General features: G+C 46.4%; 1 protein-coding gene across 1 annotated transcript in view; it reads left to right on the forward strand.

Moving 5' to 3' along the window:
- FAT3 (FAT atypical cadherin 3) overlaps nt 1-19,391 on the forward strand; it is a 704,031-nt gene that overhangs the window by 671,965 nt on the left and 12,675 nt on the right. The window contains 3 exon segments of the mRNA XM_021102333.1: nt 2,503-2,971; nt 15,849-16,002; nt 18,160-18,815. Coding sequence (XP_020957992.1) covers nt 2,503-2,971; nt 15,849-16,002; nt 18,160-18,815 — 1,279 coding nt within the window.

Here is a 19,391-nt window from a genome sequence, read left to right on the forward strand (position 1 = left end):
ATCATAAGATTTTCCTTGAGTGACAGGGGACCCGACTTTGTAGCCAGTGAGCAGAACAGCAGACAGACTGTGCCAGAGGCAGGGCGTCCCCAAAGCATATTGGATCATTATATTACTTACATTGAAATAAAAAGATGGGTATGATCCAGGAGCTGTCCTGGAGCAAGTATCCCAGCGTGATTTACAATGTACATCCAGTCCATTTTGTTGGACAACAACAAACAATGACAAAGGCAGCAGCACAGACTACCCCGAAAGCTCTCTGAAAAGCTCTTTGTCTCCAGTCTTTCTACACTCATACATTTGCATCACAGAGCAGAGCTCACTGGGTATGAAGATGTACTAACTGACCATCGTGCGGTGGCCACAGTCTCCTTGCAAAATAAGCCACAGCACTTACTTCTGCCTTCCGTGTAAAGGGTCCCAAACCCGGAGAGACCAATGCATTCTCTCTGAGTGACCTGGGTGACACAGGACAAAGCCAGAATTAGCTGTCTCATTCCTAAGTTGCACAGGCTCTGCCTCGTTCACAGAGCCCCCTGCCTTTCACGTACATATGTTTATGTGACTTTATATGCAGGAAGAGAGGGTGCCAGAAAAAATCCATAGAGCCGCAAAGGCAGAAATGAGAGTCCCTAAGAATCAGGGGTCGGCAGAACACACTGAAGCAGAGATAGAGAGAAATTCCACCTGTGAGGATGGGTGATGTTGTGAGAATCCCTATTAGGCCTACCCCAGCCAAACCCATTTGGTTTCAGTTTATTTCTAGGAATTCATTTGACACTTACACCTCCCCAGCTCTTGGTGCCCTGGAAGGCCTGGCTTCCCTCCCCCGCCCTCCTCTCTCCACAAGTTCATGGTCTCTCCCCAGGTTTGGCACAGGATGGCACATGTCAGCAGATGGTAAGTAAAGGCTAGCTGCCCTGGCATGACTCAGACGCTGGCCTCCGCAGGAATCTTTTGTTGGGTCATAAAGGACAGAAAAGGAGCTTGCTTCCCGGTTTCTGGCTGTGAATTCCTTCAGGGCCCAGTAGCAATTTGTTGACTAGAGAAGGGTCCAGCCCTCATTCCCTGGATCCTCAAACCATCCTGCATTTCTGAGAAATGTAGATAAAAGGGGACGACCGTGGATTCAGAGGCCAGCCTGTCTCCTAGCAGCAGTTGACCTTGGGTCTCCATGGAAGATCCTGATGCCAGCATCCTTCAGTAGGACATTTTCCTGAATTGATTTCCCAGTGGAGTGAGCCTGCTGGAATTGGGGGGGTGGGATGGTGGAATTGGATGCCCTTCCTGCCCCAGTGCAATCAAAGAAGCAGGCAGGTCTCTGTTGCAGTTGACCCCAGACTAGGAGCTGCACATATCTGTAGGGTGTGACTAGTTAACCATGGTGAACAGTTAACCATGTCCTTCTGGAGTTCCAGAAATAAATAAACAGATGCTAAGCAGATGCCAAGCCCTCAGCACTTTGTGAAATAATCTTAACCTAAATGATGAGCAGCAGTCCTGAAAAACTGTTTTAATAAGATGCTAATGCAGAGTTCCTGTTGTGGCTTAGTGGGTTAAGAACCCAACATAGTGTCCAGAAGGATGTGGGTTTGATCCCTGGCCTTCCTCACTGAACTAAGGATCCTGCATTACCAAGAGCTGCAGCGTAGGTCTAGAGGCAGCTCAGATCCAGTGTTGCTGTGGCTATGGCGAGGGCCTGTGGCTGCAGGTCCAATTCACCCCATAGCCCAGGAACTTCCACATGCCTCAGGTGTGACTATAAAAGGAAAAAAAAAAAAAAAAAGATGGTGATGATGATGCTGGAGTTTACTACTGGAGGACTTTTTTTTTTTTTTTTTTTTGTCTTAAATATGTATGGATCTGGGAAGTAGGAAATCTTTTCTTCCTACCTGGCCTCTTTCTCTCCCCTACAATGCACACACACAAACTTATTTGCAGAGCATATATGTATTTCTGTGCTTACCTGATTCTTGGCCATATCCCCTACGCAAACATAAGCCCCATGAGGCAGAGGTGATAATTCTCTGCTCACAGCAATCTCCATAGCACCTAGCACACTGCTTAGCACATAGTATATGTTCACTAAATATCTGTAAATTAATTAATGAGTTCAAAGAAAGCATTCCGATGCTGGTAATTAGTAGGAAGGGCACAGAGAATAAACAGACCCTCCCCAACAAGAAATTACTGTGAATTTTTAAAGGATGAGGAAAGAATGGAAGCCTACTTAAGTATAATGGTGAATTTCCGAAGCGGTGCTCATATTGCTAATTTCAAGAAGATTTGTGAAATATCAGACAAGCATTTGCATAGCATATAATGAGGAGTCAGAGTGATTATTAAAAATCAAACCACAGCAGATTTATGACTGGATCAAAAGCACTGTCCATTCTAGAGCCTTTTTGTGAAGCCCCCAGGCTGGCTGGGAATAGGGCATCCAGGAACCTCTTGCCAGATGCATATTAAAAGATTGCTCCGGTGTTCGTTTCTGCACAGATTGTGGACGGCAAGCTCTGGTTCCAGCTGGACTGCGGTAGCGGCCCCGGAATCTTGGGCATCTCGGGGCGCGCGGTCAACGACGGGAGCTGGCACTCGGTCTTCCTGGAGCTCAACCGCAATTTCACCAGCCTGTCCCTGGACGACAGCTACGTGGAGCGGCGCAGGGCGCCCCTCTACTTCCAGACGCTGAGCACCGAGAGCACCATCTACTTCGGAGCCCTGGTGCAGGCGGATAACATCCGCAGCCTGACCGACACGCGGGTCACACAGGTGCTGAGCGGTTTCCAGGGCTGCCTGGACTCGGTGGTGCTGAATAACAATGAGCTGCCGCTGCAGAACAAGCGCAGCAGCTTCGCCGAAGTGGTGGGTCTGACGGAGCTGAAGCTGGGCTGCGTGCTCTACCCGGATGCTTGCGAGCGGAGCCCGTGCCAGCACGGGGGCAGCTGCACCGGCCTGCCCTCCGGGGGTGAGTGCACCTGCGCCCTGGGCACCCCGGCCTTGCCAGGCCTTAGGGGGCGGGACAAGGCAGGGTGGGCAAGAGGCAGACCTGCAGGGGGTCTTGCTCTCACAAGCCTAACCATCCCAAGGGCTCTGCTGGAGAGTTGTATTCACCCATGTTGCTGGCCAAGCTTGCTTCCTAATCCCCTTCGTGGTGGTCTCAGAGTTGGACAGTTACAGGAGTGTCCAGATTAGCCAATCCATTTGCTGAATCCCACAGGCGCAGTGTGCTGGCCACAGAAGCCCAGAGAGGCTATCAAGGCTGCCTGCGGTCTGGCCTGTCCACACCCTACAGGCTTCAGCAGCCTGGAGGAATAGGATCCCCTTTTAAGTATTAGCCCCTTTGGACTACCTGCGTGTCACTGCAGAAGGCTGGGGTCAAGGACCATCCTGTCATGGGGAGACATATCACTTTACTAGATGCTAAAGGACCAATGGGCTGAAGCCACCATGCCAGAAATAGCAGTATACCGGAGATGCTTTGGAGCGTGCTCTTAAAACATGTGAGTTACAAATAAGTCTAGCGAGAACTCTATAAAGGAGTAGAAGGTCAAGAATAAGGAAAAGGCAGAGTTCTGTGGGGGCACAGCAATCAAGGATCCCTGTTGTCACTGCTGTGGCTCAGGTCGCTGCTGTGGTGCAGGTTGAATCCCTGGCTGGTGAACTTCTGCATGCCTCAGGGGCAGCCGACAAAGGGAGGTGGGGGGCAGATGAGGAGAAGGCAGTTTGCAAGAAATATCAGGACAAACAGGTAACGAGGGCATGATGCTTTACCCAGTGAATTTTCCCCCAAAGATATTTCACAAAGACAAAAAAAAAAGAACGGTGTAGGAGAAAAAAAAATGTGGATTTATAGCGGGCTTCTATTGTTTGAAGGAAAAGCCAAGGTTATTTAAGTCCTAGGCATCTGAGGATGAAAGAATCTCTGACTTTACCCAGATGCGGGCTCTGCGTTAATGTAAACTAGGTCAGGTGCCCTCCCAGTTGAAGGCTTTGCCACCTCAACAGCCCAACCACTGATTCCACTTCAGCCCCTCTGCAGAGTCTCTCAGTGGGAGTGTGATTAGCAAATTTAAACCTTCCTCGCCAATCATTTAGAGATTCTGCTGTGTGCATTACCATCTAATGTTCATGAAGCCCAACTCCAAATTTAGAGTCCATTTTATTATTAGAATGTTATAAACTGCCCATGAAATGATGCACGGCCGAAAATACAGACACCAAAGTTATTTAGACTTGCATATGTTACTGCCACAATGAGGGCCAAGTGCCCTGGGGGGAAATGTCTGCCGTCTCAATTTAAGAAATCTCTTTGCTGTTTTCACTGTCTCAGCACTATATGTAAATAAAGAGTTGTTATGGTGCCGTAATTCCCGAATGATGGGCAGTAACTATACTGCAGTGGTTCTATAAACCAGCCCATTATGACAAGTCATGGCCAGTTTTTCACCAGGCAAAACAATTCTGCCAGTGTGAGCCATCTACGGTATATAAAAGGAGCATATAATTAAATTGGGTTGAAATAGAACACCACTCCATGTCAAATTCTGGGTACACAGCCACAAATTGTAACATACTTTTAACGATGGCAGGGCGTTGTTTTTGCTGGCAAAGCTATGGTCTTCCACAATGGGTTAGCTTTAAAATAATAATAATAATAATAATAATAATAATAATAATCACTGTATTAAGGAAGACGACTAAGGAATTTTGTTTTTCTTCAGTGTGCATTTTAATTTTTTGAATTTAATTTCCATGAAATCCTTGAGCTCAGTGTTCAGGGCAGTAATTATGTCCATTAAATGACTGTGACCCATGAGGTGTTCCCATCTTGGCACAGCGGAAAGGAATCCGACAAGGAACCATGAGGTTGCAGGTTCGATCCCTGGCCTCGCTCAGTGGGTTAAGGATCCGGCATTGCCGTGAGCTCTGGTGTAGGCTGCAGACGAAGCTCAGGTCCTGTATTGCTGTGGCTGTGGTGTAAGCTGGCAGCTGTAACTCTGATTATACTCCTAGCCTAGGAACCTCCATATGCTGCAGGTATGGCCCTAAAAAGCAAAAAAAAAAAAAAAAAAAAGACTATGACCCACATCAGAAACAGCAGTTTCCCTCTATTGTTTAATCTCATGTGGTGTAACCAGATTTCAGGACTGAGGCCCTCCTGCCGTATACTTTGTACATGGTCTAAAGAACCTGCTTTCCCTTTTAAGGGACCCACCTTTGCCTGTGGGTTGCATCCTCTCTCATACTCCTTTTGTCCACTGCTCCCCACTTTCCCCTATGATCGAGTTTGGGATTGGGGTTGGAATTGGGATTCTGCAGCAAGTACTCTTTCTTTCAACGGAATAAGGCCTCTTATCTGCCCAAGTCTTTCCTTTGCGCCAGGGGCCTATTGTTTTCCTAAAACAAAGAAAGTGTCTTTCCTCATCTCCATCAGTACAACTCCCTTCTCTCAAGCCCACCACCTCTGTTGAGTTGAGAAGGCTGAGTGGTCTTTAGCTGAGCAGCACCCCCAGGCGTGGCCCAGATGGGGCAGCATCGTGCTCTCGTGCACAGCAGTACTGAGTCAGGACCAGCAAACTCCGGGCCGCCCACCAGGAAATCCAACCAGAGGCCTTCTGTTGCTTCCCTGGGAATCAAAGGCCCAGGATCCCTCTTCTGATGCATGAGGAGGTACCCACCTGCTTCCTGGCCATCAGGAGGCGCCTTGACTTCTAAGAAAAGAGGAGAGAGAATCCATTTTCTTGCCCCCATCATCAGGTATAGGTCTCTATATCCTATCTACTCATTCCCTAAATCAGTGCCAAAGAGTAAGTGGGGCGGGGGGCAGGGAGAGGGAGCAAGAAAAGGAAGAACCAACAATTTGGCCTTTAACTCATATCTATGAAACTATTTAGCTAATTATAAGGTTATGTGAAATAAAGGAAAAATTGTCTTCATTGTGAGTGGTGGTTTTAGAGGAACAACAGGACTGAGTCATTGATGAAAAAATATTCATGCCTGGAAGAATTACCTCTGGCTACCAGGGTGTCTAATCACAGGGAGAGAGTCTTGCGTCCCTAGATCAAAGGCGAGCATGCAAAGAGGAAATGTGAGCTGGAGGAAGTAGAGCGAGGCACTTAAAATGAAGCCATGTACATGAGAATGTCGATCACACAGTTTAATTGTTTGAGCACCTTACTGTTGTTGAGACCCTGAGTTATCCATCGCTCTAAAATTCCAGTACCCATATTTTAGCATAGCCATCCCCTTGGCTACTCAGGAAGCCTAGAGTATCAGAGTTGCTGTTGTGGCAAAACAGAAACAAATCCGGCTAGTAACCATGAGGTGGCAGGTTTGATCCCTGGCCTCGCTCAGTGGGTTAAGGATCCGGCGTTGCCGTGAGCTGTGGTGTAGGCTGGCAGCTGCAGCTCTGATTCGACCCCTAGCCTGGGAACTTCCATATGCTACCAGTGCAGCCCTAAAAAGCAAAAAAAAAAAAAAAAAAAAAAAAAAGAGGGCTAGAGTATCGGTTATTGACTCTCCTGGTGACAGACTCCTCTCTCAAATTGCGACAATCCTAGCACCTGGCCCTTGTTCCCGAGCGTGCAGAGGTTTTAAAGCAGGCAACCCACAGCAAGAGGTATTTTCTTTCAGAGAAGCAGGATTCTGATCCAACTACCTCCAAACCCAGCCAGACCCTTGGCATGAGAGGCAGGGGAGCCAAGTCTGCTAGCCTGGAATGCCATGGTCAGCAGGTTTGACCAGCGTTATAACTCTGGCTGTCTCAAGAGCAAGCCACGGGAGCCCCCAGGGGAGTCAGAGCCCAGAACACTGACTTGTAATAAGAGGGTAACTGTGACTCTGCAAACCAACCACAGAGGGAAGGCTCTCTCTCTGGGTAAAGCCCTAAAATTATACATATTTCATAAACATGAGCTGGAAATAGCAACCACCGTGGAAAAGCAATGGTCTGGTCCCATCGTGACCCCTGCATTTCCAGACCCAGCGGGTAGGCGGCAGCCCAGTGAGTGCCCACAATCTAAATAAGGAGACCTCAGTCCTCCGTGCCTTATCCTACCCAGTCAAGCATTTACCGGAAAATCAAGTTGAAGCTAAACTGTAATTTGGCGAAGCAATTTGGCAACTGCTGACTGCCAGGCCAGAAATAGTCATTCAGACAGATCTCATGAGACTGGAAACCTAACTCTTAAAATGAAGAAATGGGTAGCTTTTTGAATGGTAACTTCGGTTTGTTAGTTTGTTACTATGTGCTGGATACTGTGTTAAGTGCTTACCTTGCAGATGCTTATTCACCGTGACACAGTTCTCATCACAGCATTCTGGATGGGTGCTTTTCTTTCCTTCCCTCAACCCTCGTTTTTCAGAGAAAGAATCAGGCCAGAGAGGTTAAGTAATCAGCCCAATATCACACAGCTAGTAAAGTAGGGAAGCCAAGATTTGATCCAGGTTTGTTGACGCCTTCACCGCCCCCTGCCCCCAGCCTATGCTGTTAACTCTTGGTACTCAAAGTGTTTTCCAGGGACCAGCAGCGGTGGCATGGCTGGAAATGTTAAAAATGCAGCATCAGGAGTTCCCATCATGGCGCAGTGGTTAACGAATCCGACTAGGAACCATGAGGTTGCGGGTTCGGTCCCTGGCCTTGCTCAGTGGGTTAACGATCCAGCGTTGCCATGAGCTGTGGCGTGTGGGTTGCAGACGCGGCTCGGATCCTGCGTTGCTGTGGCTCTGGTGTAGGCCAGTGGCTACAGCTCCGATTGGACCCCTAGCCTGGGAACCTCCATATGCCACGGGAACGGCCCAAGAAATACCAAAAAAAAAAAAAAATGCAGCATCTCAGAGTGAATCAAAATCTGTATTTTAACAAGATCCCTAGGTGATGTGCTGATTTCTTTATCTCCAAGCTGCCCTGAAAACCCAAGAAAAGTAGTTCTTTTCTGTCTTCGCATATTGTCTGTAGTGGATCCAACTCTAAGATGTTTCTGCATCGCCTGAGCCCTGATTCGAATGGGCCCTTGTTAGAGAAGAGTCTCGTGGTTGTGAAAGGAAAAGGAGAATTGACTTGCCTCCGTCATCCAATGACTATGTCAGAGGAACCTTCTACTTGGTCACTGAGATGTACTGGCAAATTCCTGAACTTAATACCTCAAAAACTAAAAAAAAAAAAAATTCTCAGTGAAAAGTTTGGAGGAACAAAAAGCCCAGACCTATCAATCAGAATCTCAGAATCCACAAGGTAGAATTCAAGCATCTCTATTTTTAACAAGCCTCCAAGATAGTGCTGTGCAATTCTGAGTTTGAGAACCACTGACACTTGGGAATCTCAAGAAAATCTGTATTTGCAAAAATGTCAGTGAATTCCAGGAGACATAGGACATTTGGAATTGAATGTCAGATGCCCAACCTGCATTTTTTAAATACTTGCTTTAGTGGAACCGTTGAACTCTGTCCCTCAGACGGCCAGAAGTTTGGGATGACCCTGAGCTCCCTTTCAAAGAGAGAAATAATAAGATGAACCTATTCCTCCCAAATAAATTGCACAAAATGACAAGTTCCTGGATTTTGCAAATAGTTGGGCATACATAGAAGCGTTTTCGGCAGCAAAGCTACCTGTGCTACTGTGGGTGTTTTGTTGAGTATTTGGGGTCCCTAACTTGTAAGTGTCTAAATTAACTCAGTCTGTCAATCAAGTATCTGACTTGTGTTGAGCTCCCTATTAAATTCTGGGGTCCTGTTGCTATCTCTGTGACCAGTGGATTCACTCGTGTGGCCTCCCTCCCCTCACAGATGGCTTAAGTGATCTGGATGGGTTCCCTGTATGTGCTCAGCCTCCTGGCCCTCTGAGCATAGTGGGAGCTGGGAGAAGCCAGGCTCCCAGGGGATACACTGCGAACAGATTTGACTGAGTTTTGCAGCTTTTAGGGAATTTTTTTTTTTTTCTGAGTAACTTTTTTTTTTTTTTTTTTGTACTTTGGGAAAAGCCTCATGATGACAACATTAATAATATAACATAGAGGAGTTCCCATTGTGGCACCACAGAAATGAACATGACTAGTATCCATGAGGACCCAGGTTCAATCCCTGGCCTCACTCAGTGGGTTAAGGATCCAGCAATGCCATGAGCTGTGGTTTAGATCACAGATGCGGCTCAGATCCCACATTGCTGTGGCTGTGGTGTAGGCCAGCAGTTGTAGAGCTCTGATTCGGTCCCTAGCCTGGGAACGTCTATATGCTGCAGGTGCAACCCCTAAAAAAGATTGAGAGAGACAGAGAGAGAGAGAGATGATAGATAGAATAAAATAAAATAAAGTAAAATAAAGCATAGATACTGATAGAAAAACTCAAAATTCTAAAGCAGTCAAGTTCTGGGCAGATGCAAAAGAACATGCTAGACTAAGGTGAAAATGTCCTGTGCATCCATTGTTGTTCATATACTAAATGTTTCCAGATCCTCAAGGTAAGCATTAGAGGCTCAGCCCAATATACAATACGTGACCTGTGAGCCAGCTTCCGAGGGGAAGTGAGAGGTCTCTCACCTTCAGAGGTTTTCAAGGTGTGGCATGGACGCTGCTGATGAAAGAGGAAAGTCAGAGTGACTGTAAATTGAGATGGTGGCCTCCTGAGGGAGGCCGTGTCTGCAGCTGAGCTCCCTCTACCTGGGATTAGCATCCGCGTGCCTGTGCGGCCACCAGTTGTCTCCTACTGATTGAAAGTCACTTGGATTAGAAGTTTCGGTGTTTCCCAATATTCAGCCTAAACATCAGATTAAAAAAGAAAAAAACAACAAAAACAAACAAACAGACAAAAACTCCCATGGCTTTCCATTGTTTGGTTTATGAGCCACACAGAAATGAAGCGGATTTCGGAATCCATAGTAATTACAGTAATTACATCAATAAAGCACCTAATGTTTGTGGGCTGCATTGTGGTGGATGAATCCAGAAACCTCATTATCCTCTGTGAAGTGGGTATCAGTGAGGCTTCATTATCAGATAGAAATAGAGGTTCCTAGAGGTCAGGCAGCTTGGCCGGCCATGCACACCCAGCTGGTGGGTACCAGCCAGAACTTAGACATGTACCCACGGCCTCACTGCCACATCACAGCTGCCTCCCCACATCACAAAGTTCTTGCAGAGTCGGAATGAAATCCATAATTCAACAAGCATCGTGGTTGATGCTGACTTGAGATCCCAAGTGCTAGTTGCACATCTGTCATTATTTCCACCTTTGTGCAGAAGGCAGCTGTTTCCTTATCAAAGCAGCCAAACCGGATCGGAATGGGGTTGACCCACACCAGGCGAGCGGGGCCGAAGGTGGAAGCCGTGACTCGGATGAATCAAGCCAGCAAAGGACTAATAAGTCAAAGGAGGAAGATAGGAATTATCTTGATTATTTCCTTACACAGCCCAAATCCCTCTGGGACTGCTCCAACCGTTGCTATTTTTGCATTGAATAGGTTTTGCAATGTTTTTCTTTGAGCAAGGAAAGGAGGACGTATTTAAGTTCGTCTAGGTGCAGATTTTTCCAAACCATCTGCATCGGCTGTAACTGGAAGGATTGTAAACAAGAACACAGCTTTGAGGCAAGGCTTTAAAACACACTCCTCATCTTGTGAGGATTCGAGAGAAGAGAAGCTATGACATTTTAAAAAAAAAAAATGTGTATCAGCGCTAGTGTGACAATTATCCTTTTTAAATCTAAGAACTGGTATGAGTGGCACCTGCCACTTGTGACTGCGTAACTTAGGGCAAACAATCATGTACACCTCAGCTCCCATTTTGGAAAATAATAGTGCTTTCGGCAGAGGGTTGTTGTCAAGAATTAAGTGAGCAGGGAAGGTACTTAGCATTTTCCCTCGCACATCATAAGCTGTCGTTCTGGCTAAGTTTCCTTATTTGATGACCTTCTTCCCCAATCCAAGGGGGGAAAAAGTCTGCTCTTTTTAATAAGACTTCGAGAATCTCCACTGATTTTTACTCTTCTTTACATTTACAAAGGTGTTAAAATATTATTCGTGATCTCATAATGACGGGCTGTCTTTTGGAATTCTGTTTTCTCTATTTGTGTTTTATACCAACATATGGTAAAGCTTTGGAAGAGCTGAAGCTTTATTGTGCTATTATCTTTATTATTTAATGATTATTTGGCTCCCCGAAGGGATGTCTCATGCTGTCCATCTCATGGCATCTCATTGGTTCCCTGGAGAGTTGTGGGGAGTAGCTACAAGCCCCTCCTTATTCCTTCCTAGTAGTGACTTCTGGCTTACTGACAAGTCCCAATGCCATGATTTGAGAAAGATTTGAGAATCCGAAAGCCTGGATCTGAAGCTCAAGCTCCTCATTTACTTGTTGTATGTACTTAGACACTAATCTCTCCAACACCCCCATGGATTTGGGGTTAATGGAACCTCTTATTTTTCTTTTGTAGGATTATTGTGATCCTTCCCAGAATGACTGAAAGTGATATTAAACCACTAAAACATTAGATCCCCAGTAGAATGATGGCAGACTTGTTGATATTATAAAAAAAGATTAATAATGGGGCTCAGGCCAGGATGAGATCATAAATAATACTTCCTTAGAACAGGTTAATTTTATCAACAAGCCTCTTTCACAAAGGCTAAATGAGATATATAACTTTTCTTGCATTTAAAAAAAATCTAGGAGTTCCCACTGTGCCCGACTAGTACCCAATGAGAACACAGGTTCAATCCCTGGCCTCGATCAGTGGGTTGAGGATCTGGCATTGCCGTGAGCTCTGGTGTAGGTTGCAGATGCAGCTCGGATCTGGCATTGCTGTGGCTGTGGCATAGGCTGTCAGCTGCAGCTCTGATTCCACCCCTAGCCTGGGAACTTCCATATACCACATGTGTGTGGCCCTAAAAAAAAAAAAAAGGCAAAAAAAAATAGCTAATTACTCTTATCAGTTGCTTTTTCGTTTCATCATATTAGCATAAAACCCCTCAAAATTTAAACTTTTTTTTTTAATCTTTTGGACTGCACCTGTGGTGTATTTAGGTTCCCAGACCAGGAGTCTAATCAGAGCTACAGCTGCCGGCCTACACCACAACTCACGGCAATGCCGGATCCTTAACCCACTGAGCGAGGCCAGGGATTGAACTCTCGACCTCATGGTTCCTAGTCAGATTCGTTTCTGCTGCACCATGAGGGGAACTCCCTCAAAATTTAAACTTCTAAAGGAAATATTTCTTCCAAAGGGTCTCTGCTTCCCTTGACCCATGGGTTTGATATCATGAGAACAGATCCTGGAAAGTGTTCTTCGCTCGTTGGTAAACAGAGAAATCCAGAGAGTGTAGTGAAGTGTGATTGTTAAAAATACAGTTCACGGAGTTGCCATCGTGGCGCAGTGATTAACGAATCCGACTAGTAACCATGAGGTTGCAGGTTCGATCCCTGGCCTTGCTCAGTGGTTTGAGGATCTGGCGTTGCCATGAGCTGTGGTTTAGATCACAGATGCGGCTCAAATCCTGCATTGCTGTGGCTGTGGTATAGGCCAGTGGCTACAGCTTCCATTAGACCCCTAGCCTGGGAACCTCCATATGCCGAGGGTGCAGCCCTAGAAAAGACAAAAAGACAAAAAACAAACAAACAAAAATGCAATTCAGGATAATACTGAACAACTCAGGACTCTGAGGCCAGAATGCTGGGTGCAAATCCACACTAGCTTCGTGATGGTGAACAGGTAATCAGCTTCTCTGTGCCCATTTCCTCATCTATAAAATGGGAATAATAATAGGACCTTCCTCGCAGGCTTGCTTTGAGAATTAAATGGGTTAATTCATGCACGGTGCTTAGAACTGTTCTTGGTCCATCATACGTGTCACGTGTCATCCACTGTGATTACCATTATCTTCAAAATGCGTGGCTGGTTTTCGCAGATGTAGAACAGGGCTTCTTGGTCGTGAAGGGTTTGTAGTGATCTCTGTGCCAAGAGATGGTGTTTCTCTGTCATTGTATCCATCCCCAGTGCTTATTCCAAGGGAGTGTTGGTAAACCAACTCTCTAAAAATAAAAGCCCTGATCTGCAGTGTTTACTGATTTCTGTGGTGTAAATACTCCCAGCCTGGCTGGCGTCAGGCTACCTGTGGTTTACTAACCATCTGCCAACACTCCACAGTCAGTGCCCCCGACCCTGGATGAGCTGGCTCCAGCACACCACTGCCAGTGGCTTAGGCAGTCAGTGAATAGGTTAATCAGTCAGGCTGGCGGCTGCCTCAGGTAGCACTAGATAGCCCGAAAAAGATAATGGAAATGACAAAATGCAGAAGGCGAAGGCGTGGGAGTAAAATAGGGCACTAGAGGTAGTGCCTCATTTTAAATTCTGATTTTCCAAGGCACAGAGACACCAAATCAAAGAAATCAAGCCCATGACCCTCATTAGAATCCAATTTGCATGGTAGGGATTCAAATGGCCCTTTTTTCCAGACAGTCCCCCCACCCCCTACCCCTCCTTGACCCCCAACTACATCTGCTATAGTTTTATTCGAGAAATGGCCAGAAGCTTGTCACATGGGAGCTGGAGAGAGAGGAGTTTTCCCTGTGCTGACCCACCTGGCCTTAGACACCCCTTCCTGGCTGCCCTCCCTCTGCATTGCATCTTTGAAGCCTTTCTCCCGTATATTTTTGTGCAGTTACTTAAAATTATTTTAAAGCTGAAGAATAATGAAGTGACATAGTGGCAGTGGCTCAGCGGGTTAAGGATCCGATATTGTCATTGCTATGGATTGGGTTGCTGCTGTGGTGCAGGTTTGATCCCTGGCCCAAGAACTTCCACGTGCCACAAAACCCCAAGCCAACAAACCAAAAAAGTGCATATAGTAAAATGTACAGTTTGGTGAATTTCCTCAAACTGGATACTCATATAATCAGCCTCTAGATGCTGAGTCAGCACAAGCAAAGACCCAGGACCCCTCATGCCCTCTCTCAGGCTGTAGACTACCCAGTGTAACCTCCATCTTTGCAGATTGCAGCACTGTGCTTGTCCTGCCCCTCCCTCTAGTCTAAAAAAGAATCTAATTCATCCTCACAAGTCACTCTACCTCTAAAAAGCATGGCATCCTGGCTAAGGACTAGACAGGTGACATAAAAAAGCATTTCTCCCAGTGTCAATTGCTTTCAGCAACCCCCACTTTCTATTTAGTGAGCAACTTCCCAAATTAGAAAAAAAATTACCCCAAGGCAGTAGCATAATTTGAAGCCAGCAGACCTCAGACTGTTGCATCCTGCACAGAGATTTCAGGCCAGCTGTCTCCACTGTTTTCATCAACAATGGTCTTACAAGTTCACTCCCTGGTGTTTTGTTGGTGTTGCACTCACCAGTATCCTGTCTCTCTCTGAGCCTCAATCTCTAGCCTTCTGCGGTTCTTAGTGCCAAGGAGGCTGGGCCTACACAGTCCCCTCCTCTTGGGAATGTAAAGAGTCTCTCTTGCCTCTTCCACCTGACTCCCGAAAATGAGTCTTTCTCTCCAAACCTATAAGCGCCCGCACACAATCACCATATCCTCCTATACATGAGAGTTCCCTGGAGTGAGGATTCAGTAAAAAGTACAAGAGAGCCTATGCAATTTCAATCTGTAGATTATTAACTATCTTATACGTGTGGACATCAACCTACAGCACACCAACACCAGTCGCTGACCACTTGGGGAGCAGAGATTAGCCCAAGAGCCCTTCAAATAGGAGTGAGGAAGGTCATTTATGAATTAAAGTAGGAGTTCCCGTCGTGGCGCAGTGGTTAACGAATCTGACTAGGAACCATGAGGTTGCGGGTTCGGTCCCTGCCCTTGCTCAGTGGGTTAACGATCCGGCGTTGCTGTGAGCTGTGGTGTAGGTTGCAGACGCGGCTCAGATCCCGCGTTGCTGTGGCCCTGGTGTAGGCTGGTGGCTACAGCTCCGATAAGACCCCTAGCCTGGGAACCTCCATATGCCGCAGAAGCGGCCCAAGAAATAGCAAATAGACAAAAAAAAAAAAAAAAAAAAGAAAGAAAAAAGAATTAAAGTAAATATCATGTGCCTGTTGGATGCTGAGACCCACAAATACCCTTCTTCTATCACCATCCCTGGCCTCACTCAGTGGGTTAAGGATCCAGCGTTGCTGTGAGATGTGGTGTAGGTCGCAGACGCAGCTCGGATCTGGCATGGCTATGGCTGTGGCGTAGGCCGGCAGCTACAGCTCCGATTAGACAACTAGCCTGGGAACCTCCAGCTACAGCTCCGATAAGACCCCTAGCCTGGGAACCTCCATATGCCATGGGTGTGGCCCTAAAAGGAAAAAAGGTGAAAAAAAAAAATGTAACACAGCGGAAATTGCTTAGAATTCCATACACAAATTAATTATCATAGAGGTGTAAAGACTGAGTAAGAATATATTGAGCTATGCACGGTCTCCCAACATTGACCTCTTAGAAAATGCCTTCTCAGTAAGCTACTGCAGAATGAGTTCTCTGATGAGATGAGCGTGGTACCTATGATAAACTCCTATGTGGAAACACCCTGCCTTTTCCAGTATGTTGTACGGCGAGGAAAGCATCTTCCTCCCCATTCTGGTCTCTGATCTTGGGGTCTGATCTCTTCTCTGGGCATCTCATACCATTTTCAGTAGCATCCGTGTATGTGGTTATTTAGGTGAATTTCTGTGGACGAGCAGGGACTCCAAACTGTTACTTGGCATTTTTGTGGCAAGATGTGTTCCAAGTTCAAAATAACTTTTCTAATCATCTTTGGAATTTGGGCCCTGCCCAAAATTTGGCTCAGGGGAATTAGAAGGACATGTTATGGCCGAGTATCAGCAGCATCCATGGCTCACGAGCTCCTCTGTTTCCCCAGGTTACCAGTGTACTTGTCTCTCCCAGTTCACCGGAAGAAACTGTGAATCAGAGATCACAGCCTGCTTCCCAAACCCCTGCCGGAATGGAGGCTCCTGTGATCCCATAGGAAACACTTTCATCTGCAACTGCAAAGCTGGGCTCACTGGAGTCACGTGAGTGAGATTGTGCATTTAGTTTTTTCTATGCTGCTTCTTGTTGCTAAGAGCTGGGGGTTAAGTATCTGGCATTGTCACTGCTGTGGCTCAGGTTTGGTCCCTGGCCCAGGAACTTCCATACACCGTGGGTATGGAGGGGAAAAAAAAAAAAAAAAAAAAAACTAACTGGGGTAAAATATTCATCACTAATAGGATAGACAAAAGGTTAATATCTTTATATAAAGAGTTCTTATAAGTAACTAAAATATTAACAGAGATTATCTCTGGTTAGTGGGGTGATGGGTAAATTATATAGTTTGCTTTCTACTTCTCTATATTGTCAAAAATATATATAATTACCATATGTTCTGTAGTCAGGAAAAAGATTCATTTGAAGAAAGTCATCTATGACCCCTGATATTTTCAGGATATTTCTGAGGCAGACATATTATCCATTTCCTCAGAATTCATTAACTGGACTCTACTGCCTAGCGTTTTATGATCATTCTGAGAAACTAAAGCTTACCTTTCCTTTGCAAATCTTTTTTCCCCCAAGAATGAGGGAAATTAAAGTGTTAGCCAAATGGAAAGAGAATGTTTTAAGTTCTTAGTAAAACGCCACTTTCATCCATCCTTGATGGTTTTAGAAGTGTATATATATATATATATATATATATATGTAATCTCAAGCAAAGTGATATTCTAATTACAGATCAGTCTTACGTATTCATTAAAGCAAATCTCCTGAGGACTTTCCCAGGAAATACTTAGCCGACTTTGAACCGTTGGATGTAATTTAAAGTAATAAAGTTGCATTTATTTTTAAATACTCTGTGATTCTGACTAATTTCCAACTGACCTGCCCTCAATCTGTTCAAATCAGGGACGTTTGACTACATTTTAAAAGGTGGATTACCAAAAGATATAGTTGATCAGGCCTTTTAAAATGAACAAATCAGAACAATTGCCTAAGTAGAGGACAGTAAAGAGGAAAAATCTATGTTCTTAAGTAATATTCAAATAAAAAAGAGTAAGGCTTACATATTTGCCTTATAATTATCCCCCACGCAAGTCATGGACTGCTTTAAAGAGAATAAATTGATTTTTCATTAGAGTGCTTTAATCATTTTTTCCTAGTACTCTACATTAGCCTTTAACATACGCCTAGAATCTGGAAGACACAGTTGCTATGTAACCCTCTACCCACTGCCTACATATGCCCTGTTACCCTGCTTCCCAGAGAGACCTAAAATCACCATATCCATTACAGAGAGTGTCAGAACCAAAAACCTTCCTCCTGGGAGGCTTTTCTCCAGGGAGACTCTATATAGGGTATCTAGGTTCAAAGCCTTTTTTTTTTTTTTTTTTTTTTTCTTTTTGGCTTTTTAGGGCTGCACTCGTGGCATATGGAGGTTCCCACTCTAGGGGTCACATTGGAGCTGTAGCTGCCGGCCTACGCTCACCACAATACCGGATCCTTAACCCACTGAGGAAGGCCAGGGACCGAACCTGCGTTTTCATGGATGCTAGTCAGATTCGTTAATCGCTGAGCCACGACAGGAACTCCGAGGTTCACAGCTCTTTATCTGCAGTTTTACAATCCCCAAAGCTCTGAGAGCTAAAAAGATTGAGGATAAATTCATAGCAAACTCATCTGGTGGCAAACCCGGCCAGAACCATTCTGAGGCTATTCCCAGCCTTAATTTTTTCTCATTTGGTGTGAATATCCATATGTTTCACTGTAGAAACACTGGTCTATTTGACGATGGGTCCTATACCAGCACCAGTTCCCCAGGGTGGTGTGGGTATGTACATAAAGAAAGATATGTACTGTATGGTGTCATTTCTAAAATTGCAAGATGTTGCATTCTGAAATGCACCTGGCCCCGCGGATTGGGAGACCAGCATGTCCAGCAGCATCCGTGATTCTTTCTGGTTTTGTTCCTTCTCTCCCACGGCAGCCTTTACCCTCCCGCGGCCGGGTAGGGTCAGACTATCTGGCAGAGACTGCCTTGGGAGAAATCCCTTAGTACACGAGGATGACTGGGGACCAAGGGCGGGCACATAAGCATCACTGTACAATCGAGCGCCAGGATGCCAGCCTGCATCCGTTGGTCCCCGGTGTCCCTTGGTCCTGGTGCTTGAGAGGGGGCTTCTGTGTGTTTTGTCATGAAGGTGTGAAGAGGACGTCAACGAGTGTGACCGGGAGGAGTGTGAGAACGGCGGCGCCTGCGTGAACGTGTTTGGCTCCTTCCTCTGCAACTGCACGCCGGGCTACGTGGGCCAGTACTGCGGGCTGCGCCCCGTCGTGGTGCCCAACATCCAGGCCGGCCACTCCTACGTGGGGAAGGAGGAGCTCATTGGCATCGCCGTGGTCCTCTTCGTCATCTTCGTGCTCATCGTGCTCTTCATCGTCTTCCGCAAGAAGGTCTTCCGCAAGAACTACTCCCGCAACAACATCACGCTGGTGCAGGACCCCGCCACGGCCGCCCTGCTCAACAAGAGCAATGGCATCCCTTTCCGGAACCTTCGGGGCGGCGGCGACGGCCGCAACGTCTACCAGGAGGTGGGGCCCCCGCAGGTCCCCGTGCGCCCCATGGCCTACACCCCGTGCTTCCAGAGCGACTCCAGGAGCAACCTGGATAAGATCGTGGACGGGCTGGGCGGTGAACACCAGGAGATGACCACGTTTCACCCCGAGTCCCCGCGCATCCTGACAGCCCGGCGGGGTGTGGTCGTGTGCAGTGTGGCCCCCAACCTCCCCGCCGTGTCCCCCTGCCGCTCTGACTGCGATTCCATCCGGAAGAATGGCTGGGATGCCGGAACTGAAAGTGAGTCGGAAGCAGTGATGCGTCATTGGTTTTTTTCCCACCGAATGTACCCGAAGGAAATTCGGGAAGGGAGAGGGCTCCCCGCAGGCACAGAGCTCTCCTTATGACATGTCCTGGCACTGAATGGTCACACCAGCCCTGAAACATGACTCTGGTGCTTATTCGCATTTACAGATGGGGAAAATGAAGCTCCGAAAACATACATAAAATGCCCAAGGTCAAGGTCACACTGCTAGTTAAGAGGCAGCTGATACTCCAGTGCAGGGCTGCCAGCCTCTAAAATTCATTCTCTTCTTGTAATAGTGCAGCATCCACAGTAAAACAAGCAGTGTAGTAACATATGTGATATAAGGCAGTGTGTGTGCTGTGGGAGGTCAGAAGAGAGCATTTCTAGTCTTAGGGGGAGCAGAGGGACATTTGAGTTGGACCATGGTGGATGAAAGGTTCTGGAAAAGGAGGGCATTCCACAGTAGAGGGACCCACGTCATCAGAAGAAAAGTAGGTCCTTCCGTTTGGCTGGCATGCATTGTCCAGGAAACAAGAAGGTGAACCACAAGCAGAAAAAGGGGTCCAGAC

The sequence above is a fragment of the Sus scrofa genome, chromosome 9, assembly GCF_000003025.6.
Source record: "Sus scrofa isolate TJ Tabasco breed Duroc chromosome 9, Sscrofa11.1, whole genome shotgun sequence".
NCBI classification, from domain to species: Eukaryota; Metazoa; Chordata; class Mammalia; order Artiodactyla; family Suidae; genus Sus; species Sus scrofa.